We start from the raw sequence: 27,126 nt of genomic DNA on the forward strand, positions 1-27,126 counted from the left end.
CTATAGGAATTTTCGTCAAAATTTTATTTCTGTAGACAAGTTTGTCAATTTTTTTTTCTATAGAAAATTTTGTCAAAATTTTGTTTTTATAGAACATTTTATTTCTATTGAAAATTTTGTCAAAATTTTATTTCTATAGAAAATTTGTCAAAATTTTATTTCTATAGGAAATTTTGTCAAAATTTTACTTCTATAGGAAATTTTGTCAAAATTTTATTTCTATAGAAAATTTTGTCAAAATTTTATTTCTATACAAAATTTTGTCAAAATTTTATTTCTTTAGACAAGTTTGTCAAAATTTTATTTCTATAGGAATTTTTGTCAAAATTTTATTTCTATAGGGAATTTTGTTAAAATTTTTTTTCTATAGAAAATTTTGTCAAAATTGTGTTTTATAAAAAATTTTGTCAAAATTTTATTTCTATAGAAAATTTTGTCAAAATTTTATTTCTGTAGACAAGTTTGTCCAATTTTTTTTCTATAGAAAATTTTGTTTTTTATAGAAAATTTTATTTCTATTGAAAATTTTGTCAAAGTTGTATTTCTATTGATAATTTTGGCAAAATTTTATTTCTATAGAAAATTTTGTCAAAAATTTATTTTTATAGGAAATTTTGTCAAAATTTTATTTCTATAGGAAATTTTGTCAAAATTTTATTTCTGTAGACAAGTTCGTCAATTTTTTTCTATAGAAAATTTTGTCAACATTTTGTTTTTATAGAACATTTTATTTCTATTGAAAATTTTGTCAAAATTTTATTTCTATAGAAAATTTTGTCAAAATTTTATTTCTATAGAACATTTTGTTAAAATTTAATTTCTATAGGAAATTTTGTCAAAATTTTATTTCTATAGGAAATTTTGTCAAAATTTTATTTCTGTAGACAAGTTCGCCACTCGGGTCAAAAATAATATACCACAGTTTGGAGAAAATTTTATTTCAATAGAAAATTTTGCCAAAATTTTATTTAAATAAAAAAATTTTTTAATTTTTTTCTATAGAAAAATTTCGAAAAATTTTATTTCTATAGAATATTTCCGTAGAAAAATTTGGCAAAATTTTATTTCCATTGAAAATTTTGTCAAAAATTTATTTTTATAGGAAATTTTGACAAAATTTTATTTCTAAAGAAAATTTTGTTAAAATTTAATTTCGATAGGGAATTTTTGTCAAAATTTTATTTCTATAGGAAATTTTGTCAAAATTTGTCAAAATTTTATTTCTATAGAATATTTCCATAGAAAAATTTGTTAAAATTTTATTTCCATAAAAATTTTTGTCAAAATTGTATTTCAAGAGAAAATTTTATCAAAATTTTATTTATATAGAAAATTTTGTCAAAATTTAATATTTCTTTAGAAAATTTTGTCAAAATTTTATTTCAATAAAAATTTTTATCAATATTTTATTTCTATAGACAATTTTGTCAACATTTTATTTCAACAGAAAACTTTCTCAGAGTTATAGTTCTATAGAGAATTTTATCAAAATTTTATTTCTATAGAAAATTTTGTCAAAATTTTATTTCTGTAGAAAATTTTTTTAAAATTTTATTTCTGTAGAAAATTTTGTTAAAATTTTATTTCTATAGAAAATGTTGTAAAAATTTTATTTCTATAGTAAAAATTTGTTTCTATAGGAGGTTCGGCCAAAATGTTATTTCTATAGAACATTTTGTCACTATTGTATATCTATAGAAAGTTTTATCAAAATTTTATTTCTTATAAAATTTTATTTTAAATAAAATTGTCAAATTTTTTTCTATAGAAAATGTTGTCAAAATTTTACTCCTATGGACAATTTTGTCAACATTTTATTGTAATAGAAAATTTTCTCAAAATTTTAGTTCTATAGAAAATTTTCTCAAAAGTTTAGTTGTATAAAAAATTTTCTCAAAATTTTAGTTCTATAGAAAATTTTCTCAAAATTTTAGTTCTATAGAAAATTTTCTCAAAATTTTATTTGATTAAAAAAATTTGTCAAATTTTTTTTCTATGGAAAATTTTGTCAAAATTGTATTTTATAGAAAATTTTGTCAAAATTGTATTTTATAGAAAATTTTGTCAAAATTTTATTTCTATAGAAAATTTTGTTAAAATTTTATTTCTGTAGACAAGTTTGTTTTTTTTTCTATAGAAAATTTTGTCAAAATTTTGTTTTTATAGAAAATTTTATTTCTATTGAACATTTTGTCAAAGTTGTATTTCTATTGAAAATTTTGGCAAAATTTTATTTCTAAAGAAAATTTGTCAAAAATTTATTTCTATAGGAAATTTTGTCAAAATTTTTTTCTATAGGAATTTTTGTCAAAATTTTATTTCTGTAGACAAGTTTGTCAATTTTTTTTCTATAGAAAATTTTGTCAAAATTTTGTTTTTATAGAACATTTTATTTCTATTGAAATAAATTTTGTCACAATTTTATTTCTATAGAAAATTTTGTCAAAATTTTATTTCTATAGGAAATTTTGTCAAAATTTTATTTCTATAGAAAATTTTGTCAAAATTTTATTTCTATTCAAAATTTTGTCAAAATTTTATTTCTTTAGACAAATTTGTCAAAATTTTATTTCTATAGGAATTTTTGTCAAAATTTTATTTCTATAGGGAATTTTGTCAAATTTTTTTTTCTATAGAAAATTTTGTCAAAATTGTGTTTTATAGAAAATTTCGTCAAAATTTTATTTCTATAGAAAATTTTGTCAAAATTTTATTTCTGTAGACAAGTTTGTCCAATTTTTTTTCTATAGAAAATTTTGTTTTTTACAGAAAATTTTATTTCTATTGAAAATTTTGTCAAAGTTGTATTTCTATTGATAATTTTGGCAAAATTGTATTTCTAGAGAAAATTTTGTCAAAATTTTATTTCTAAAGAAAATTTTGTTAAAATTTAATTTCTATAGGAAATTTTGTCAAAATTTTATTTCTGTAGACAAGTTCGTCAGTTTTTTTTTTCTATAGAAAATTTAGTCAAAATTTTGTTTTTATAGAACATTTTATTTCTATTGAAAATTTTGTCAAAATTTTATTTCTATAGAAAATTTTCTCAAAATTTTATTTGTTGTTGTTTTTTATTTCAGCTTAAAACCATACATTGACTAAACTACAAGAGTAGCTTAACCAACAGAGGAAAATAATGTTTGTCAAATTTATTTGGGCAAAGCCCTATAGACTGCAAGATGGTTGGATGGACGCACGTTTCGGAATTACCACATTCCTCATCAGCATCCTCTACTTGCAGCAAAACTATCAACCAATTATCAGAATAAATTCAGGCAGTTTATTAAACCCAACAAAAACCACACTTGAACCCTCCGAAAAAAGGTTTTACATTGATAGCCGGCTTATGCCGAAATAAATTCGAAACAAACATATCTCTTTTCCTATGCCACTGTCAAATCATCGATTTGAATTCACATGGCTGGGTTTATTTTGAGCGTGCCTCCTCTTCTTTTTCCATTTGTTTTGTTTTGTTATTGTTGGTTTTGTTCTTTAAGCATTGTTGTTGTTTTTTATTTCAGCTTAAAACCATACATTGACTAAAATTTTATTTCTATAGAAAATTTTGTCAAAATTTTATTTCTATAGAAAATTTTGTCAAAATTTTATTTCTTTAGGAAATTTTGTCAAAATTTTATTTCTATAGAAAATTTTGTCAACATTTTATTTCTATACAAAATTTTGTCAAAATTTTATTTCTATAGACAAGTTTGTCAAATTTTTTTCTATAGAAAATTTTGTCAAAATTTTATTTCTTTAGAAAATTTTGTCAAAATTTTATTTCTTTAGGAAATTTTGTCAAAATTTTAGTTCTATAGAAAATCTGGTAAAATTAATTATGAAAGCCACAACGGTGAACAACTATCATTCAGATAAGGATATGATTATGTTTGGACGTACGATATTTTTGGACGTAGAACATGGAATATTTTTATGGCAAAACTGTTGTTTTCTCGCTAAACGTATACAGGGTTGCCGACTTCATATACATTATGGTAGCGATAAACATTTGACATGTCCTCCCGCCAATAATAAGACTTTGCTCTTGAAACATGTTTGAAGTGCACATATTACTTCTTTGGTTGAAATAATCACTATTTGCGCCCTATTGCAGACATTTCCTTAGAAGAGGTTTGTCAACATTTTGCTTCCCATCAGATCCATGATGGAGAGTATATTATTATAACCATAACCTTTTATCTCTCAAATATATATTGTATATATGCTTACCTCTGCTAAAAACTCTGTTGGGGCTGATATGCTTTCATCTGCATCTGTATATTCGGAGAGACTTTGACTTAGATCCTCATTTGACAAGGACTGTGGTAATCCGCTGGCACCACAAGCAGCTGTACCAGCTGCATTAGATGCTGCTGCCATTAAATTGTGGATATTTGTAGAGCTATTGGTGATATTGTTGTTGTTGTTATTATTGTTATTGAAATTATTAGTATTGTTGTTGTTATTTGAAGGTAAATTATTATTAATATTGGTATTATTTATTAAAATTGTTGTTGCAGTTGCCGCTGCTGCTACTTGCGTTGCATACACTCCATTGCCATTCGACTCATCCATAAAAAGTAACTTAAGTTGATTTGTTGAAAACAAGAACACAAGGAGAAGGATGTCGAAAAAAGAAATACAAAAAAATAATTAAAAATATTTTTTAATTAATTTTCCGGAAATAAAAATCCAATTATCTTCAGACAATATTCACTCAATATATTTTGTACTTACATTCGACATGTTTCCTATGATCTATTATATGCTGGACTCTTCTTGGGTTCTTCTCGTTATATTCGCCTTACAGTATGTGTGCGTTTGGGATGGTTAAATGTCCTGACGTTGAACACTTCAACGCTTGCCTTAAATTGATTATTTTATTTTTCCCAAAACCTTGATTGTTTTTTTCCCAAATAGCCGACAATACCTGCAATTGTGTAAAGATTTATTGGAAATTTAAATGTTGGGCTTTTGGCCTATTTAATATACTTTTTCATTGCCTTTCGGGTATTTACATTTCCACCTGAGAGATGTTTGGTGTATGGTGTTTAAAGCAGATACTTTTTTTGGTTTTTGGTATAATTTTGGGGCTTGTGTCCTATTTGTTTTCAAAGTCCTTCGTTTTGTTCTGCTGTGAGAATTTTGAAAATAATTTCAGTGCTTACGTCTGGACAGAAATAGGTTTTAGTAGATTGTCTGTAAAGAAAAAAAAAAAAGAATAAGATAATGTAAAGTTGGTTCAATTTCTAGACCACATAATCGAAAAAGATCGAATATTTCACTCAAAGAACAGTGAACCCACCAGGAAGGAAAATTAAGGATTTCACAAAAATAAGTAAAAACAGAAGAAAAACATGTATATACGGCCGTAAGTTCGGCCAGGCCGAATCTTATGTACCCTCCACCATGGATTGCGTAGAAACTTCTGCGAAAGACTGTTACCCACAATCGAATTACTTGCGTTGTGGTAATACTTACCGATGGCAAGGTATCTTAACACTTCTTAACATCGCTTTCTAAACTGTGAGTTAGTCCATACGTGGTATATATTAGACAAAAAAGTTATGAATAGGTAAGTCTACAAATAATTACGAATCGATATGGACTTTTGAGCGGTACGTGGGGAGCCAGAATTGAAATATGGGGGTCGCTTAAACTGATCCCCTGAATTGACCTCCGGAGCTCTTGGAGGAGCAAAATTCATCCGATCCGGTTGAAATTAGGTATGTGGTGAAATTTGGTACATTGCGCTAGTATATGGCCGCTAACAACCATGCCAAAATTGGTCCATATCGGTCTATAGAAAATTTTGTCTAAATTTTATTACTATAAACAATTTTGTCAAAATGTAATTATTATAGACAATTTTTTCAAGATTTTATTTTTATAGAAAATTTGGTCAAAATATTACTACTATACAAAATTTTGTCAATAGTTTATTTCTATAGAACATTTTGTCAAAATTTTATTTCTATAGAAAATTTTGTCAAGCTGAGTATATGCGTATCTAATCGGCCTTTTTATACCGTCCACCATAGGATGGGGGTCATTCCGTTTGTAACAAATCGAAATATTGCTCTAAGACCCCATAAAGTATATATATTCTGGGTCGTGGTGAAATGCTGAGTCGATCTGAACATGTCCGTCCGTCCCTCCGTCTGTTGAAATCACGCTAACTTCCGAACGAAACAAGCTACCGACATGAAACTTGGCACAAGTAGTTGTTATTGATGTAGGTCGGATGGTATTGCAAATGGGTCCATTTTTACGTATAGCCCCATATAAACGCACTTCCAAATTTGGCAATTGATCTGCAAGATCCTCTAAGAGAAGCAAATTTCATCCGATCCGGCTGAAATTTGGTACATGGTGTTAGTATAGGGTCTCTAATAACCACGGAAAAATTGGTCCACATCGGTCTATAATTATATATAGCCCCCATATAAACCGATCCCCCGATTTGGCGTGCGGAGCCTCTAAGAGAAGCAAATTTCATCTGATCCGGCTGAAATTTGGTACATGGTGTTAGTATATGGTCTCTAATAACCACGGAAAAATTGGTCCACATCGGTCTATAATTATATATAGCCCCCATATAAACCGATCACCAGATTTGACCTCCTGAGCCTCTTGGAAGACCAAAACTCATCTGATTCAGTTGAAATTTGGTACGTGGTGTTAATATATGGCCTCAAACACCCGTGCACAAATTGGTTGAAATCGGTCCATAATTATATATAGCCCCTATATAAACCGATTCCCAGATTTCACCTCCGGAGCCCCTTGGAAGAGCAAAATTCATCCGATTCGGTTGAAATTTGGTACCTGATGTCGGATAAAATTTGCTTCTCTTAGAGGGTCTGCAAGCTAAATTTGGGGGTCCATTTATATGGGGGCTATACGTAAAAGTGGACCGATATGGCCCATTTGCATCACCATCCGACCTACATCAATAACAACTACTTGTGCCAAGTTTCAATTCGATAGCTTGTTTCGTTCGGAAGTTAGCGTGATTTCAACTGACGGACGGACGGACGGACATGCTCAGATCGACTCAGAATTTCACCACGACCCAGAATATATATACTTTATGGGGTCTTAGTGAAATATTTCGATGTGTTAATAACGGAATGACAAAGTTAATATGCCCCCATCCTATGTTGGAGGGTGTAATAAAAGTTTTTATCATTAGGTTTATTTCGTAAGCGAAAGGGTTAATTTTTTTCAATTGATAAACAAAATTTTATGGTTTGAAGGAAAAAATTGGAGTTAAAAAATGCAAGAATGTCTTTAGTGACATACGAAGTTCATGATGGACGCATTTTTGTTAAAATTTACAAACTTAAAGATATTATGAACTATTTTATGAGAAATACGAACATAGTAAATCTTTTTGCTTAATTTGTGTATAATTTTTTCCCCGTTTTTTTTAGTTCATTTAAATAACGTACGCAAAAAATTATTAGAGTAGAGGAAACTTTCTCCAAACATAATAATTCCATGAACTAAAATAAAGTTAAATTGGCTTTAGTGAAATAGAGAGTTCACTTTTTTGTGAGTGTAGTTATTATAGTTTTAAAAATAGATCTCAGATTTAGATTCAGATCTCATTTATTGAATTTTCGATAATTTTTTTGCGAGGTATTCATGTAGAAATAAATGTCAGTTTAAAAAATCTTAAATTCAAAAAAACTGTTGTCGTTTTTTTATTTCAGCTTAAAACCATACATTGACTAAACTACAAGAGTAGCTTAACCAACAGAGGAAAAGAATGTTTGTCAAATTTATTTGGGCAAAGCCCTATAGACTGCAAGATGGTTGGATGGACGCACGTTTCGGAATTACCACATTCCTCATCAGCATCCTCTACTTGCAGCAAAACTATCAACCAATTATCAGAATAAATTCAGGCAGTTTATTAAACCCAACAAAAACAAAAACCACACTTGAACCCTCCGAAAAAAGGTTTTACATTGATAGCCGGCTTATGCCAAATGAATTCGAAACAAACATATCTCTTTTCCTATGCCACTGTCAAATCATCGATTTGAATTCACATGGCTGGGTTTATTTTGAGCGTGCCTCCTCTTCTTTTTCCATTTGTTTTGTTTTGTTATTGTTGGTTTTGTTCTTTAAGCATTGTTGTCGTTTTTTTATTTCAGCTTAAAACCATACATTGACTAAACTACAAGAGTAGCTTAACCAACAGAGGAAAAGAATGTTTGTCAAATTTATTTGGGCAAAGCCCTATAGACTGCAAGATGGTTGGATGGACGCACGTTTCGGAATTACCACATTCCTCATCAGCATCCTCTACTTGCAGCAAAACTATCAACCAATTATCAGAATAAATTCAGGCAGTTTATTAAACCCAACAAAAACAAAAACCACACTTGAACCCTCCGAAAAAAGGTTTTACATTGATAGCCGGCTTATGCCAAATGAATTCGAAACAAACATATCTCTTTTCCTATGCCACTGTCAAATCATCGATTTGAATTCACATGGCTGGGTTTATTTTGAGCGTGCCTCCTCTTCTTTTTCCATTTGTTTTGTTTTGTTATTGTTGGTTTTGTTCTTTAAGCATTGTTGTCGTTTTTTTATTTCAGCTTAAAACCATACATTGACTAAACTACAAGAGTAGCTTAACCAACAGAGGAAAAGAATGTTTGTCAAATTTATTTGGGCAAAGCCCTATAGACTGCAAGATGGTTGGATGGACGCACGTTTCGGAATTACCACATTCCTCATCAGCATCCTCTACTTGCAGCAAAACTATCAACCAATTATCAGAATAAATTCAGGCAGTTTATTAAACCCAACAAAAACAAAAACCACACTTGAACCCTCCGAAAAAAGGTTTTACATTGATAGCCGGCTTATGCCAAATGAATTCGAAACAAACATATCTCTTTTCCTATGCCACTGTCAAATCATCGATTTGAATTCACATGGCTGGGTTTATTTTGAGCGTGCCTCCTCTTCTTTTTCCATTTGTTTTGTTTTGTTATTGTTGGTTTTGTTCTTTAAGCATTGTTGTCGTTTTTTTATTTCAGCTTAAAACCATACATTGACTAAACTACAAGAGTAGCTTAACCAACAGAGGAAAAGAATGTTTGTCAAATTTATTTGGGCAAAGCCCTATAGACTGCAAGATGGTTGGATGGACGCACGTTTCGGAATTACCACATTCCTCATCAGCATCCTCTACTTGCAGCAAAACTATCAACCAATTATCAGAATAAATTCAGGCAGTTTATTAAACCCAACAAAAACAAAAACCACACTTGAACCCTCCGAAAAAAGGTTTTACATTGATAGCCGGCTTATGCCAAATGAATTCGAAACAAACATATCTCTTTTCCTATGCCACTGTCAAATCATCGATTTGAATTCACATGGCTGGGTTTATTTTGAGCGTGCCTCCTCTTCTTTTTCCATTTGTTTTGTTTTGTTATTGTTGGTTTTGTTCTTTAAGCATTGTTGTCGTTTTTTTATTTCAGCTTAAAACCATACATTGACTAAACTACAAGAGTAGCTTAACCAACAGAGGAAAAGAATGTTTGTCAAATTTATTTGGGCAAAGCCCTATAGACTGCAAGATGGTTGGATGGACGCACGTTTCTTTAAATTAACAATGCACAAGCCTCAAACTAACTATTAGCTTATTATACCCTCCATCATAGGATGGGGGTATATTAACTTTGTCATTCCGTTTGTAACACATCGAAATATTGCTCTAAGACCCCATAAAGTATATATATTCTGGGTCGTGGTGAAATTCTGAGTCGATCTAAGCATGTCCGTCCGTCCGTCTGTTGAAATCACGCTAACTTCCGAACGAAACAAGCTATCGACTTGAAACTTGGCACAAGTAGTTGTTATCGATGTAGGTCGGATGGTATTGAAAATGGACCATATCGGTCCTCTTTTACGTATAGCCCCCATATAAAGGGACCCTCAGATTTGGCTTGTGGAGCCACTAACAGAAGCATATTTCATCCGATCCGGCTGAATATTGGTACATGGTGTTGGCATATGGTCTCTAACAACCATGCAAAAATTGGCCCATATCGGTCCATAAGTATATATAGCCCCCATATAAACCGATCCCCAGATTTGGCTTGCGGAGCCTCAAAGAAAAGAAAATTTCATCCGATCCGGCTGAAATTTGGTACATGGTGTTGGTATATGGTCTCTAACAACCATGCAAAAATTGGTCCACATCGGTCCATAATTATATATAGCCCCCATATAAACCGATCCCCAGATTTGGCTTGCGGAGCCTAAAAGAGAAGCAAATTTCATCCGATCCGGCTGAAATTTGGTACATGGTGTTGGTATATGGTCTCTAACAATCATACAAAAATTGGTCCACATCGGTCCATAATTATATATAACCCCCATATAAACCGATCCCCAGATTTGGCTTGCGGAGCCTCAAAGAGAAGCAAATTTCATCCGATCCGGCTGAAATTTGATACATGATGTTGGTATATGGTCTCTAACAACCATGCAAAAATTGGTCCATATCGGTCCTTAATTATATATAGCCCCGATATAAACCGATCCCCAGATTTGGCTTCTGGAGCCTCTAAGAGAAGCATATTTCATCCGATCCGGCTGAAATTTGGTACATGGTGTTGGTATATGGTCTCTAACAATCATACAAAAATTGGTCCACATCGGTTCATAATTATATATAGCCCCCATATAAACCGATCCCCAGATTTGGCTTGCGAAGTCTCCAAGAGAAGCAAATTTCATCCAAGCCGGTTGTAATTTGGAACATGGTGTTAGTATATGATCTTTAACAACCGTGCCAGAATTGGTCCATATCGGTCCATAATTATATATAGCCCCCATATAAAACGTTCTCCAGATTTGACCTCCGGAGCCTCTTGGAAGAGCAAAATTCATCCGATCCGGTTCAAATTAGGAACGTGGTGTTAGTATATGGTCGCTAACAACCATACCAAAATTGGTCCAATCACACAAAAATTGGTCCATATCGGTTCATAATCATGGTTGCCACTAGAGCCAAAAATAATCTACCAAAATTTTATTTCTATAGAAAATTTTGTCAAAATTTTATTTCTATAGAAAACTTTGTCAAATGTTATTTCTAGAGGAAATTTTGTTAAAATTTTATTCGGTTCATAATCATGGTTGCCACTCGAGCCACAAATAATCTACCAAGATTTTATTTCTATAGAAAATTTTGTCAAAAGTTTATTTCTATAGAAAATTTTGTTAAAATTTTATTTCTGTAGAAATTTTTGTCAAAATTTTCTTTCTATAGAATATTTTGTCAAAATTTTTATTTCTATAGAAAATTTTGTGAAAATTTTATTTCTATAGAAAATTTTGTTAAAATTTTATTTCTGTAGAAAATTTTGTCAAAATTTTATGTCTACTTTGTCAAACTGAATTATATACGTATTGGATCGATCTTTTTTGATTTAATATATACCACGTATGGACTTACATACAATTTAGAAGATGGTGTTAGGAGGTTTTAAGATACCTTGCCATCGGCAAGCGTTACCGCAACTTAAGTAATTCGATTGTGGATGGCAGTGTTTAGAATAAGTTTCTACGCAATCCATGATGGAGGGTACATAAGCTTCGGCCTGGCCGAACTTACGGCCGTATATACTTGTTTTCTATTATATTTGTAAGCTTTATGTATAGATCAAAAATGTTTTTCGTTACTTTAAGGAAAATTTGTCTTACTTCAAAGACATACGACTTTCACAGAGGGACGCTAATTTCATAGATTCGTGTTCTAAATTTAAAGAAAAAATCTTAAAGCAAAGATTGTGAACCCTAAAGAAAAAATACGTTCCATAATTACGATTTCATGAACGGCTTGTTTTCCTTGGCCATGAAAAGTCTTCAAATATTCGTTAGACGTTCTTATGACAACTGCGTCAGTGGTGCTATGTGCTAAGGCATTTGTTAACGCGTATGGAGCAGACAATCCTGGTTGGAGTCATAGTAGCGTATTTTGTATTTATACCCTTCACCACTACTGTGGTACAGGGTATAATAAGTTTGTGCATCTGTATGTAACGCCAAGAAGGAAAAGTCTGAGACCCATCGTTTAGTATACCGATCGTCTTAGAATTAAATTCTGAGTCGATTTAGCGATGTCCGTCTGTCTGTCTGTCTGTTGATGTATTTGTGTGTGCAAAGTACAGCTCGCAGTTTTAGTCCGATTGTCCTAAAATTTGGTATAGGGTCCTGTTTCGGCTCAAAGACGATCCCTATTGATTTTGGAAAAAATCGGTTCAGATTTAGATATAGCTGCCATATATATTTTTCACCGATCTGGTCATAATTGGCGTGTATATCAACCGATCTTCCTCAAATTCCGTACATCCGAATATTTTATGAGTCTCGAAAAACTTGCAAAATATCAGCCAAATCGGTTCAGATTTAGATATAGCTCCCATATATAGCTTTCGCCCGATTTACACTCATTTGCCCACAGAGGCCAATTTTTTGCTCCGATTTAGTTGAAATTTTGCACAGGGAGTAGAATTAGCATTATAGCTATGCGTGTCAAACGGTTCAGATTTAGATATAGCTCCCATATATAGCTTTCGCCCGATTTACACTCAAATTACCACAGAGGCCAATTTTTTGCTCCGATTTAGTTGAAATTTTGCACAGGGAGTATAATTAGCATTGTAGCTATGCGTGCCAAATTTGGTTGAAATCGGTTCAGATTTAGATATAGCTCCCATATATATGTTTTTCTGATTTCGACAAAAATGGTCAAAATACCAACATTTTCCTTGTAAAATCGCCACTGCTTACTCGAAAAGTTGTAAAAATGACTCTAATTTTCCTAAACTTCTAATGCATATATATCGAGCAATAAATCATAAATAAACTTTTGCGAAGTTTTCTTAAAATTGCTCCAGATTTAAATGTTTCCCATATTTTTTTACTAACATTGTGTTCCACCCTAGTGCATTAGCCGACTTAAATTTTGAGTCTATAGATTTTGTAGAAGTCTATCAAATTCTGTCCAGGGGCCAAATAACCGCATTCGTCATCGAGTTCTGTTTCGTATAGAGAAACATTTCGATCGCATTAAATTTTTGGATCACCGCATTCGATCGTAATTTATTTTGTCTACTACTTTTTTTTACATTGCTGTAAACATATGGTAATAAGAAATTGAAAGAGAGTAGAATTTCAAAATAATGTTTTGTTATCAAATTATGTTATTTCTGAGATATTTATATTGTTTTTGTGTGTTAAAATATATGTGTAAAAATATATTATGAATCCAAGTGTTTTTTTCTCGTTTTCGGATTCAGACGATGAGTACAAAGTGGCAATTATAAGGAAAAATATTCGTGACAAAAGCAGTCCTTTAGCATTGCCTGAAGTAGAGTAAGAGTAAATTGTGTTTTTAACATCTATAGATTTAAAAGACGTTTTCATATGTCAAAAGATGCTTTTAAATATGTTCTTGAAAAAATAAGTTTTTTTGAAGCGGCTACTGAGCATTCATTTCTTTGATCCGATTCCTTAAATGCAAGTAATATTATATTTTCTTAAATGTATTTTTCCAAAATGGAATAATAATTACATTTTCACCAACTTTTTTCTTTTTGTTTACCTTTTTTCTGCTCAAAAATCACTACATACTTCGTTTTCGACAGCATGCTACCTATCGTGCTCAACTTCGAGTAGAAACAATTCGATAACGACTGCGATGATCCGCGTAAACTACATTACGAAGACGAAGTACTCGATTTCGACTGCGGTGATTTGGGCCCAGATCGAGTGATATTTAAATGTATGTATTTGGGACAAACCTTTATATATAGCCCCAACACATTTGACGGATGTGATATGGTATCGAAAATTTAGATCTACAAAGTGGTGCAGGGTATAATATAGTCGGTCCCGCCCGACTTTAGACTTTCCTTGAGCCTCCCTCCCTCTTCTGCGCATACGACAAAAAAAAACGCAGCCATGTATTGCCAGGCTCCCAGAATCCTTATTCGGCAATACCCAAATTCACCTAGCATGTCCGTTTGTCTAAATGTTAACACACAACTTCATCCTTAACAACCTGGACGCAAGTATCTAGCACCCCCAATACGATCTACATTTTAGCTAAACATTTTTCAGAATCCTCCAAAAGAAAAATCATCACAAAGTGTAAATTTCATAGATTACAAACATTCTTCATATATTTATTATTTTTCTCGTTGATCATAAATATGAATAAAAAAAAAAACTTAAATATAAAAGGAAAATAATATAAAATATTTGTAGTATTTGATATATATTCAAAAAAACTAGAAATCCAATGGTGATCACCCTTTTGGTAAATACAATACACCTCTATGTGCAACTTCTACATTATTATATTTTTGTTTTAACATTCATAGGTACATTTCTATAAGCAAAAGTAACTTTTCTCTTAAATTATCAACAATAAGAGTGAACATACATGCCACAAGTGATAATGAATTAAGAGAATTTGCTGCTCTTAACTAATTGTACTCACCCAATCACACAGTACTGGGCTATACTGTAAGACAAGAAAGATAAAAGAGTATTTGAAGGAATTGTCTCACCCTCTTTTTTTTGGCACTTGTCTGTGACATTTATGTTTCCTCTTCTAAATTACTTTTTGGTTACTTAAGCTTTGTTGTGTTTTTTTTTTTTCTTTCTATACAGCTTGTTATTTATTTTATTATTTTTTTTTAATTTATTGTTTTCTTTTGATTCCTTTTGTTTTATTCTTTAATTCTATACTTTTCTTTGAAATTACTTACATATATACATGAAATTAATAATTACGGAGTATAAATTGTGAAAAAATAAATATAAGATGAAAAGTATATATATTACAATTAGTTTTGTTTATCATGCAATTATAACAGCAATTCAATTCGGCAAAAAGTTAACCACTTGCAAAAGGAATAATAGCATCGGCATTAGATTAACAGCAGATCCACTGCCTACTTTCAAATTGAAGGTTTTGTTGTTGGGTACTTTAAATTGACATTTCATAAATGTAAAGGTTTGGGCTTATTTTCTGTTTTGGCAGTTTTTTTCCTCTATACATTTTTAATTTTCGATCTCACTTTGGTGATTTGGTAAAGAAATTATTTAGGCTCATAGCAATATCAAAGTTATATTTTACGAACAAAAAAAAAAAACAAATGAGGGATTATCATTTTGTTATTGCAAAAGTTTGACTTTTAGTTCGTACGTTTTTACAAAACAAATATTTTCTTTTCGCTCAGTTTAGTTATGATCTTTCGGCTTTTGTGTTTTTTTTTGTCACCACAATTTGGTTTTTAATATTCAAAAGAAAAAGATAGTTTTAGACTTCACAAGTTTTTTTGTAATCATTCACATTCAATTTATGATCTTTAAGTTTCTCAATTTGATAGAAATTGTTCCCATTTTTTTTCTTTAATTTCATTATTATTTCATTTAATTATTGAGTCCATTTAACAAACTTTATTTTATATATTTGGGCATTGAACTGAGTTTTTATTTTTCACTCTCGAGGTTAGGTTTTCTTTTCTTCTCAAAAAAAAATCAACCAAATCATCCCAAACCACCCAAAAAAACGTGTCTCCAAAAAAGTCTTCTTCTTCCCTTTTTTTTTTTCTTATCGAACTGTCTCTCCTGTAAAAATTTTTAGTACCAGCGTTGATCCCGTATCTTACAATTAGTGGTAGTAGATTATATGATTATGAAACCTAGGTATTCGTAAGTCCCAATTAGTCATACGATACGCAACAGGCTCGCACCCGTCGATACCGATATAAGGCATGGAACGAGTGCGTAAAACCATGGTCATCCTTAACGTGTGGCCTCGACCCATGAAAAGCCGGGCTTAATTTCGGATCACACAGCGAATAAATCCTTCCCGTGATAGACACCCATTAGTTTTCCGTCCATTCCTGCAACTTTATATAGTGAATTCCCAAGAGTTTCTAAAATCATGCACTTAATTCTAGTGGGGGCTAATTTGCTATTAAAATTATCAACTTTCTTACTGAGGGAAAAGTTTTTACGATACACAATTTGGCCTTTTCGGAATCTGATATCCTTAGAACGTAGGTTATAATTCCTTCTGCCCCGTTCATGGGTTAATTCCAAATTCGCAAAAATCTTGTTCCTTATAAGTTGTAGTCTGTCAGGAGTGTTATCAATGGTAAAATCAGCGTTCCTAAGTGATGTAATATTCCTTACTATGTCATAGGTCGAACCATGCTGTATCATTTGCAGGCCAAAAAGAGCATAATAGGGTGCAAGACCAATAGCGCTATGTTGAGTGCTTCTTAATGCGAACGCTACATCGCTTAAGTGCTGGTCCCAGGTTCGCTGGTCGTGACTTATGTAAGACCGAATCATTTGAAGTACTGATCGGTTTACCCTTTCAGCGGCATTAGCCTGAGGGGAATAAAGTCCGGTTCGAATATGCTTTACACCATATCTGGACAGTAATTCCAGAAACATCTCGGAAGTAAACTGTCTTCCATTGTCCGAATGGATATACTCAGGAACTCCAAATGTGTGGAAGATACGTTTCTCTAAAAAGGCAACAACGTTTGCAGTTGTAGCGGCCCTCATGGGTTCGAGATGAACAAATTTGCTGAAATGATCAAGACACACGAATATAAAAGAATTTCCGTCCTTACTTCGGGGATAAGGACCCATGAAGTCTATATACAGACGTTGATATGGACGCTCAGTTAAAAATTGTTGACCCATCAACGGTCTCTTAAGGGCATTTGTTGATTTGCAGGAATTACAAATATCACATCCCTTCACCATTTCTTGCACATCCTTTACCATATTTGGCCAATAATAGCGATCTCTAAGACGTGACAACGTCTTAGATATCCCTCCATGCCCCGAAGATGGTGAGTAATGCGCGGCGTCAGCTAAATCCCCTCTTACTTCTTCAGGAACCCACAACTTCCACGCCCTTTCCTCGTCAATGGCATCACCGGTCGCAAACTTGGTCCTCTTATATATGTAGCCATCAGATACGCATAAATCCGGCAAATTCCCTTTTTCCTCCAAGATCTGGGTCTTGAGTGTCTGATATGCTTCTGATTGAAAGTGTGGGCTACTCAAATCAATATCCAAACTGCGTCGTATCTGAATTTCAGCGACATCCATACGAGAGAGGCTATCCGCGACTACATTTAGTGATCCCTTTCGATGCTGGATATCGAACTCAAATGCTTGGAGCTTTAAGCTCCATCTGGCCAATCGTCCGGTTAACTCCGTCTGACCCATTAGCCATTTGAGGCTGGCATGATCAGTTACGATGGTGAATGGCAGTCCTTCAATATAGGGTCGAAATTTCTTCACACTGAGAACTGCAGCATAGCATTCCAGCTCAGTTACACTGTAATTGCGCTGAGCCTTGTTTAACTTTGCGGACATATATGCTATGGGATGCTCATGTCCATCATCGTCCATTTGGCATAATACACCGCCTACGCCCAAGGATGAAGCATCACATTGCACGAAAAATCGGCGCTTAAAATCAGGGTTGACAAGAACGGGAGCCGAAGTAAGGCTCACCTTGAGGGCCTCAAAGGAATCTATTGCTTCCTTTGTTAGTCCAAATGTCTTTACACGGACCTTAGTCAAGCACTCATGGAGAGGCGCAGCGATCGAAGCGTAGTTCCTTATGAAGCGGCGATACCATCCGCACATTCCCAAAAACCTTCGAAGTTGTTTAGCAGTTTTGGGAATAGGAAATGACCTAACTGCCTCAACCTTTGCCTCATCCGTTCGGATACAGCCCTCACCAACTACAAACCCTAAATAGCGTACTTCCCTATTGCAAAACTTACTTTTTTCTAGATTTATTGTAAGGCCGGCATCACTCAACCGACGTGCTACTTCTGCGAGCAACCCCATGTGAGATTCAAAATCGGCAGAAACCACTAGGAGATCGTCGAGGTATACGAACACATTCTCGCGCATTGCTGCGGGAATGACTTTGTCCATCAGCCTACACATTCGCTGGGCGGCGTTACATAGCCCAAAGGGCATAACCGTGAATTGATATAATGGCCGCCCAGGTACTGTGAAGGCTGTTTTCTCCCTCGACCTTCTCTCTAATGGAATCTGCCAGAACGCGTCTTTTAAATCTATCGCCGATATGAATCTAGTCTCTTGAAGCCTACTCAAAATTCCCTCTATGTGGGGTAGAGGATACGCATCTTTTACGGTCCTTGCGTTGACTTTACGGGCATCAAGACACAGGCGATTTTTGGACTCCTTTCTCACCAATGTGACTGGCGAGCTCCAGCTGCTGTTGCTCGGTTCAATGACACCAAGCGCCAGCATACGGTCTAACTCGTCATAGAGAAGTTTTTGTATCACAGGGGAAACAGGGTAATGCCTCTGTTTTATGGGAATATCGTCATTAGTCACTTCTATGGTATGTTGCTCCAGGGAAGTTCGACCTAGCCCAAGAACTGCAAAGGAAGGAAACTTCAGCTTAACACTGGAAAGTTTAGCCTCTTGGTCCTCCGACAAAACATGCCTCTTCGATTCCTCAATGCAATCTTTACCCTCTAGAATCTCTGATATGCCTATTGACTGAACAACGGGCTCTCCAACAACCGAAAGCCCAAATGCACGCCAAAAATTGATCCCAAAATATATTTCCTGCTCTAAATCGGGTACAATCAAAAAATCTATATTTTTCGATTCATCCTTCCATATGACCGGAAGAGTTACCATCCCTTTTACAGCCACAGCCCCTCCATTTGCTGTCCGTACGTTCTGATTATATAACCTAACCACACATTCTTCCATACCGTCCAGAAATTTCTCAGCATCTCTACCAATACAACTCGCTGCCGCCCCAGAGTCCAATAAAGCCATCACCATTTTTCCCCCAACTAAGGTATTCGCAAAGAATCGATTGTCACTACCTACGTTCACTATGGTCTCAATAGCCAGTCGTTTTGCCTTCCTAAATTTCGCACTTTTTTCCCTAAGTTTTGCAATTTTCTTATATTGCCTGCTCTGCATCCGTATCTCCTCATTAAAAATTCGTGCCCTTGCAATCTCATACTCTATTTTCCGTTGATGAAGTGACTTATGCTCCCGATTCACTATTTTTGCCCCCCTTTCATAATTCAATTCAGTTCTTGGTAATATTTTTACATCAGTGTATCCGGGCTTCCCACATTCTGGCAAGAGGACCCGGTCAGCTCCGCCACGACTCGGTTTTTTAGAACAAATTCGCAATATGATTCATCTTTACCGCAAGAAAAACATTTCATGTCATGGAATGTAGATTTACAAATATTGTCCTGTTTGATTTCCTGAATGTTCTTGCGATAAAAATCACCGGGCATTCCACAGGAAAAACATAAATTCATATGAAATGGAGAAGGACAAAACGATTCTCTAGAAGTTGAACAGATGTTCCTCATGGACTGTGTAGAATTTTCAACCACAGGTGGCTTATTCGAAATATTTCTCCCTGAATACCCACTTGATGGTTTGGTTGTATTCGCAGTGCGCACAGGCCCAGAGACCGCATCAATATGCAAACTATTCTCATCATATTCAGCAAAATTAGATACTGATATCTCACTTATCGGCTTAGTCCTTTGACTTTTAGTTCGTACGTTTTTACAAAACAAATATTTTCTTTTCGCTCAGTTTAGTTATGATCTTTCGGCTTTTGTGTTTTTTTTTTGTCACCACAATTTGGTTTTTAATATTCAAAAGAAAAAGATAGTTTTAGACTTCACAAGTTTTTTTGTAATCATTCACATTCAATTTATGATCTTTAAGTTTCTCAATTTGATAGAAATTGTTCCCATTTTTTTTCTTTAATTTCATTATTATTTCATTTAATTATTGAGTCCATTTAACAAACTTTATTTTATATATTTGGGCATTGAACTGAGTTTTTATTTTTCACTCTCGAGATTAGGTTTTCTTTTCTTCTCAAAAAAAAATCAACCAAATCATCCCAAACCACCCAAAAAAACGTGTCTCCAAAAAAGTCTTCTTCTTCCCTTTTTTTTTGTTTTTCTTATCGAACTGTCTCTCCTGTAAAAATTTTTAGTACCAGCGTTGATCCCGTATCTAACAATTAGTGGTAGTAGATTATATGATTATGAAACCTAGGTATTCGTAAGTCCCAATTAGTCATACGATACGCAACAAACACAATGTTAGTAAAAAAATATGGGAAACATTTAAATCTGAAGCAATTTTAATGAAACTTCGCAAAAGTTTATTTATGATTTATCGCTCGATATATATGTATTAGAAGTTTAGGAAAATTAGAGTCATTTTTACAACTTTTCGACTAAGCAGTGGCGATTTTACAATGAAAATGTTGGTATTTTGACCATTTTTGTCGAAATCAGAAAAACATATATATGGGAGCTATATCTAAATCTGAACCGATTTCAACCAAATTTGGCACGCATAGCAACAATGCTAATTGTACTCCCTGTGCAAAATTTCAACTAAATCGGAGTGAAAAATTGGCCTCTGTGGTCATATGGGTGTAAATCGGGCGAAAGCTATATATGGGAGCTATATCTAAATCTGAACCGATTTCAACCAAATTTGGGACGCATAGCTACAATGCTAATTCTACTCGCTGTGCAAAATTTCAACTAAATCGGAGTTAAAAATTGGCCTCTGTGGTCATATGAGTGTAAATCGGGCGAAAGCTATATATGGGAGCTATATCTAAATCTGAACCGATTTCAACCAAATTTGACACGCATAGCTACAATGCTAATTCTACTCCCTGTGCAAAATTTCAACTAAATCGGAGCAAAAAATTGGCCTCTGTGGGCAAATGAGTGTAAATCGGGCGAAAGCTATATATATGGGAGCTATATCTAAATCTGAACCGATTTGGCTGATATTTTGCAAGTTTTTCGAGACACATAAAATTTTCAGATGTACGGAATTTGAGGAAGATCGGTTGATAAACACGCCAATTATGACCAGATCGGTGAAAAATATATATGACAGCTATATCTAAATCTGAACCGATTTCAACCAAATTTGGCACGCATAGCAACAATGCTTATTCTACTCCCTGTGCAGAATTTCAACTAAATCGGATTTAAAAATTGGCGTCTGTGGTCATATGAGTGTAAATCGGGCGAAAGCTATATATGGGAGCTATATATAAATCTGAACCGATTTCAACCAAATTTGGCACGCATAGCAACAATCCTAATTCTACTTCCTGTGCAAAATTTCAACTAAATCGGAGCAAAAAATTAGCCTCTGTGGTCATATGAGTGTAAATCGGGCGAAAGCTATATATGGGAGCTATATCTAAATCTGAACCGATTTCAACCAAATTTGGCTCGCATAGCTATAATGCTAATTCTACTCCATGTGCAAAATTTCAACCAAATTGGGGTAAAACTCTGGCTTTTGGGACCGTATTAGTCCATATCGGGCGAAAGATATATATGGGCGCTATATCTAAATCTGAACCGATTTCAATAAAATTTGGCACACTTGACTATAGTACTAATTGTTCTTCTTGTGCAAAATTTTAAGCAAAGTAGGGTAAAACTCTGGCTTCTGGGGCCATATAAGTCCATATCGGGCGAAATATATATATGGGAGCTATATCTAAATCTGAACCGATTTCTTCCAAAATCAATAGGGATCTATTCTGAGCCAAAACACATACTTGTGCCAAATTTGAAGTCGTTTGGACTAAAACTGCGAACTAGACTTTGATTACAGAAATGTGTTCATGGACAGACGGACATACGGACATCGCTATATCGACTCACGAGCCCACCCTGAGCATTTTTGCCAAAGACACCATGTGTCTATCTCGTCTCCTTCTGGGTGTTGCAAACATATGCACTAACTTATAATACCCTGTTCCACAGTGTGGAGCAGGGTATAAAAAGGCCGATTAAATACGTATATAATTAAGTTTGAAAAAATATTCTAAAGATATAAAATTTCGACAAAATAAAATTTTGACAACATTTTCTATAGAAGTAAAATTTGGACAAAATTTTCTATAGAAATAAAATTTTGACAAAATTTTCTATAGAAATAAAATTTTGACAAAATTATCTATAGAAATAAAATTTTGACAAAATTTTCTATAGAAATAAAATTTTGACAAAATTTTCTAGAGAAATAAAATTTTGACAAAATTTTCTAGAGAAATAAAATTTTGACAAAATTTTCTATAGAAATACAATTTTGACAAAATTTTCAATAGAATAAAAATTTTGACAAAATTTTCAATAGAATAAAAATTTTGACAACATTCTCTATAGAATCAAAATTTTGACAATATTCTCTATAGAATTAAATTTTTGAAAATTTTCTATCGGAATAAAATTTTGGTAGCTCGAGTGGCAACCATGATTATGAACCGATATGGACCAATTTTTGTGTGATTGGGGATCGGCTATAAATAACTATAGACCGATATGGACCAATTTTGGTTATTAGCGGCCATATACTAATACTACGTTCCATATTTCAGCCTGATCGGATGAATTTTGCTCCTCCAAGAGGCTGCGGAGATCAAATCTGGGCAACGGTTTATATGGGGGCTATGTATAATTATGGACCAATTTTTGCATAGTTGTTAGAGACCATATACTAACACCACGTACCAAATTTCAACCGAATCGGATGAATTTTGCTCCTCCAAGAGGTTCCGGAGGTCAAATCTGGGGATCGGTTTATATGGGGGCTACATCTAATTATGTACCGATGTGGACCAATTTTTGCATAGTTGTTAGAGACCATATACCAACACCATGTACCAAATTTCAGCCGGATCGAATGAAATTTGCTTCTCTTAGAGGCTCCGCAAGCCAAATCGGAGGATCGGTTTATATGGGGGCTATATATAATTAAGGACCGATGTGGACCAATTTTTGCATGGTTGTTAGATACCATATACCAACACCATGTACCAAATTTCAGCCGGATCGGATGAACCAGATGACCCAGAAAATATAAATGCTTTATGGGGTCTTAGAGCAATATTTCGATGTGTTACAAACGGAATGATGGAGGGTATAAAAATGTATTAATTAAAAATTTACTAATTTCATATTTCCCACAAAATAGTTCAGAATTCCGTAAACTTTGTAAATTTTCTTACAAAATCGCCCATACTTAACTCCGTATAGCAAAATGTAACTTAAATTTTTCTTCAAAATACGAAATTTTTGAGTGTAATATTAATTGTACTCATACTTATAATATAGAGCCTAGATACTTATATTGTAGAGTCTATGGCACAGCTTTCTAACTAAATTAGCTTTAAGTGTAAAATTCTTAAAAGTGTTTGCATTGTCTTATTTGATACAGCTTTTGTATACCCAAATATTCGGATTCTACTTCTTAAGCATAGAAACAGCAATTTTTATTTATTTAACTTTTTTATTTATTTAAAGTCATTGTTATAATAAAAAAATATAAAAAAATTATTAAACAAAAATTGCATAAATAACTTTTATCCGAACTTGCAAAAGAAGAAGTCTGTCAATTGAAATCATGCAATGCAATAAGAGATAGCTACACCGAAAGAAGAGTTTTCTTTTCTGAGGAAATTTTACACAAATGAAGTTTTCTTTTAATGTTAAAAAATGTATTTCAAATATATCCCAGCCAAAAAATTGGAGGTTGTTCTACAAATATTTATTTTTAAGAGCATCCCGCGGTCCTCTATTAATGGTTTTCACTTCCGGTGAAGTTATTGGTGGAACGAATTGTTTTTTAGTTAAATTAAAATTAAATTAAATTTCTTAATTCAAATGAACTTCCAAGACATAACTTCTAACGCCAAAGGATCCAAAAGAAAAGTACTCCCGTCCTATGACAAGTCCATGTAAAATTCATTGGAGATGATCCAAATCTCCATTATTTCCGGACGACAAGTTGAGGATCCAAACAACTTTTTTGGAACTTCTTTTTTGCTGGGTAATTATTAAAATATAACAAACTAAAAAGTTATAAAATAAAATAAAAATTAGAAACAATCGTTGCATCGTTTATTTGTGTTTGTCTCAAATTTCGTTCTGGAGAACTTGGGTTTGACATCAATCAAGAAACAAGTAAGAACAAGTATATAGGGCCGTAAGTTCGGCCAGGCCGAAGCTTATGTACCCTCCACCATGGATTGCGTAGAAACTTCTACTGAAGCCGATGGCAAGGTATCTTAAAACTTCCTAATACCGTAATATATACAACATAGTCCATACGTGGTATATATTAAACTAGAAAAGGCCGATTAAATACGTATGTAATTAAGTTTAAAGTTTCTATAGAAATAAAATTTTGACAAAATAAAATTTTGACAACATTTTCTATAGAAGTAAAATTTGGAAAAAAATTCTATAGAAATAAATTTTCTATAGAAATAAAACTTTGATAAAATTTTCTATAGAAATAAAATTTTGGCAAAATTTTCTATAGAAATAAAATTTTGACAAAATTTTCTATACAAAAAAAAAATTTGACAACATTTTCTATAGAAGTAAAATTTTGACAAAATTTTCTATAGAAATAAAATTTGGAAAAATTTTCTATAGAAATAAAATTTTGACAAAATTTTCTATAGAAATAAAATTTTGACAAAATTTTCTATAGAAATAACCTTTTGACATTGTTTTCTAAAAAAATAAAATTTTGGTAGATTATTTTTGACTCGAGTGGCAACCATGATTATGAACCGATATGGACCAATTTTTGTGAGATTGGGGATCGGCTATATATAACTATAGACCGATATGGACCAATTTTGGCATGGTTATTAGCGGCCTTATACTAACACCACGTTGCAAATTTCAACCGGATCGGATGAATTTTGCTCCTCCAAGAGGCTCCGGAGATCAAATCTGGGGAACGGTTTATATGGGGGCTATATATAATTATGGACCGATATCGACCAATTCTTGCGTGTTTGTTAGAGACCACATTCTAACACCATGTTCCAAATTTCAGCCGGATCGGATGAATTTTGCTCCTCCAAGAGGCTCCGGAGGACAAATCTGGGGATCGATTTATATGGGGGCTATATATAATTATGGACCAATATGGACCAATTCTTGCATGGTTGTTAAAGACCATATACTAACACCACGTACCAAATTTCAACCGGATGGGATGAATTTTGCTCCTCTAAGAGGCTCCGGAGGTCAAATCTGGGGATCGGCTTATATGGGGGCTATATATATTTATGGGTCGATGTGGACCAATTTTTGCATGGTCATTTGAGAACATATACCAACACCATGTACCAAATTTCAGCCGGATCGGATGAAATTTGCTTCTCTTAAAGGCTCCGCAAGCCAAATCGGGGGATCGGTTTATATGGGGGCTATATATAATTATGGACCGATGTGAACCAATTTTTGCATGGTTGTTAGAAACCACATACTAACACCATGTACCAAATTTCAGCCGGATCGGATGCAATTTGCTTCTCTTAGAGCAATCGCAAGCCAAATTTGGGGGTCCGTTTATATGGGGGCTATACGTTAAAGTGGACCGATATGGACCAATTTTTGCATGATTGTTAGAGACCATATACTAACACCATGTGCCAAATTTTAGCCGGATTGGATGAAATTTGCTTCTCTTAGAGCAATCGCAAGCCAAATTTGGGGGTCCGTTTATATGGGGGCTATACGTAAAAGTTGACCGATATGGCCCGTTGCAATACCATCCGACCTACATCAATAACAACTACTTGTGCCAAGTTTCAAGTCGATAGCTTGTTTCGTTCGGAAGTTAGCGTGATTTCAACAGACGGACGGACGGACGGACGGACATGCTCAGATCGACTCAGAATTTCACCACGACCCAGAATATATATACTTTATGGGGTCTTAGAGCAATATTTCGATGTGTTACAAACGGAATGACAAAGTTAATATACCCCCATTCTATGGTGGAGGGTATAAAAATAAAATTACAATAATTTCCTAAATAGTTTGTATTTTATTCAAAATCAACATCGGCCCTTGTAATTTAACCACCCTTTACCAACACATTGAGAAACCAGCCCTTAGAAGAATATCACAACCACTGCGACACACACATCTGTACACCGATATTAGAGTTCGTACATTTGAAAACGAAAGATTGATAATTTTGGCAAAACACTGAGGCCAATATTGTTGTCCGTACAAAGATTACAACTACTTGCAAATGCTATTTCTTATACAGATTTTCTACTTGACCAAAAGTTGAAGGCGTTTGTTCTAAGAGTTAGGCGGTTCAACTTTAAAATGAGTATCTTTACATAAAATAACATTCTATTGAACTGAGGACAACTGTATAGGTAAGTTTTTTTTGCAGTGTATAGTTAAATGAAATAATCGATTTGCATGCCAACCAAATGTGTTAACACAGCTGTTGTATGTAAACATAACTGAGCATATTTATTTTCTAATCGAAATTATGATAATCGTAAAATCTCATTCAATAGAAAATGAAAATATAAAAGCTCATATGCTCTGAAGAAGAAGTAGTTCTATTAAACGCCTCAAATCAGCTTCAACATGAAAATTGTATCTATCGCTTCTTTGATTGCAATTTTGGTATCATCCACCACAGCTCAAGTGTCCCGTGGTGTCTTTTCTGATCCAGGTAATAGAAAACTATTTAAGGGATGAACTATTGGAGTGAATCCCAATCATGTCTTGTTTAATCATATGATAAAATTCGTTTTAAATTATTTCAAGCTCATCCTGGCAAATGTGTTATCGATAATCTGATTTTATCGCCTGGCCAAGAAGGCTCTGTTAGGGGACAATGTGAACTTATTATGTGCAATAACGAAAATGGATTGGCCACAATGCATGGGTTCGTATACGATTCTTGGTTATTTTTTACTTAGTACGTGTAAAATGTTCATTTTATAATGATTCCAAATTGTCAATGTTTTTCTCTTATAGATGTGGTGCAATGCATATACAAGGATGTGAATTGGGTGACTCTCTTTATCCAAATGAGCTCTATCCCAAGTGTTGTGAAAGACAAGTCATTTGCCCTGAAGGTTTATACTAAATTTTTATAAATGCAAATATATATTATCGGTGATGTTAT

General features: G+C 33.3%; 2 protein-coding genes across 2 annotated transcripts in view; one reads left to right on the plus strand and one right to left on the minus strand.

Moving 5' to 3' along the window:
- LOC142222516 (uncharacterized) overlaps positions 1-27,126 on the minus strand; it is a 165,129-nt gene that overhangs the window by 18,885 nt on the left and 119,118 nt on the right. Inside the window, exons 3-5 of the mRNA XM_075292687.1 lie at positions 4,993-5,199; positions 4,738-4,930; positions 4,231-4,584 (exon numbers count right to left, since the gene is read on the minus strand). Of these exons, the coding sequence (XP_075148802.1) occupies positions 4,231-4,584; positions 4,738-4,746 (363 nt within the window). The 5' untranslated portion in view covers positions 4,747-4,930; positions 4,993-5,199. The remainder of the gene's footprint in view (positions 1-4,230; positions 4,585-4,737; positions 4,931-4,992; positions 5,200-27,126) is intronic.
- Positions 26,535-27,106, plus strand: LOC142219426 (uncharacterized). Its single transcript, XM_075288415.1, has 3 exons — positions 26,535-26,667; positions 26,763-26,883; positions 26,976-27,106. Exons 1-3 carry the CDS (start codon positions 26,580-26,582, stop codon positions 27,085-27,087), a joined length of 321 nt encoding a protein of 106 aa, XP_075144530.1. The 5' UTR covers positions 26,535-26,579; the 3' UTR covers positions 27,088-27,106.

This window comes from Haematobia irritans, chromosome 1, assembly GCF_050003625.1.
Source record: "Haematobia irritans isolate KBUSLIRL chromosome 1, ASM5000362v1, whole genome shotgun sequence".
Classification (NCBI taxonomy): domain Eukaryota; kingdom Metazoa; phylum Arthropoda; class Insecta; order Diptera; family Muscidae; genus Haematobia; species Haematobia irritans.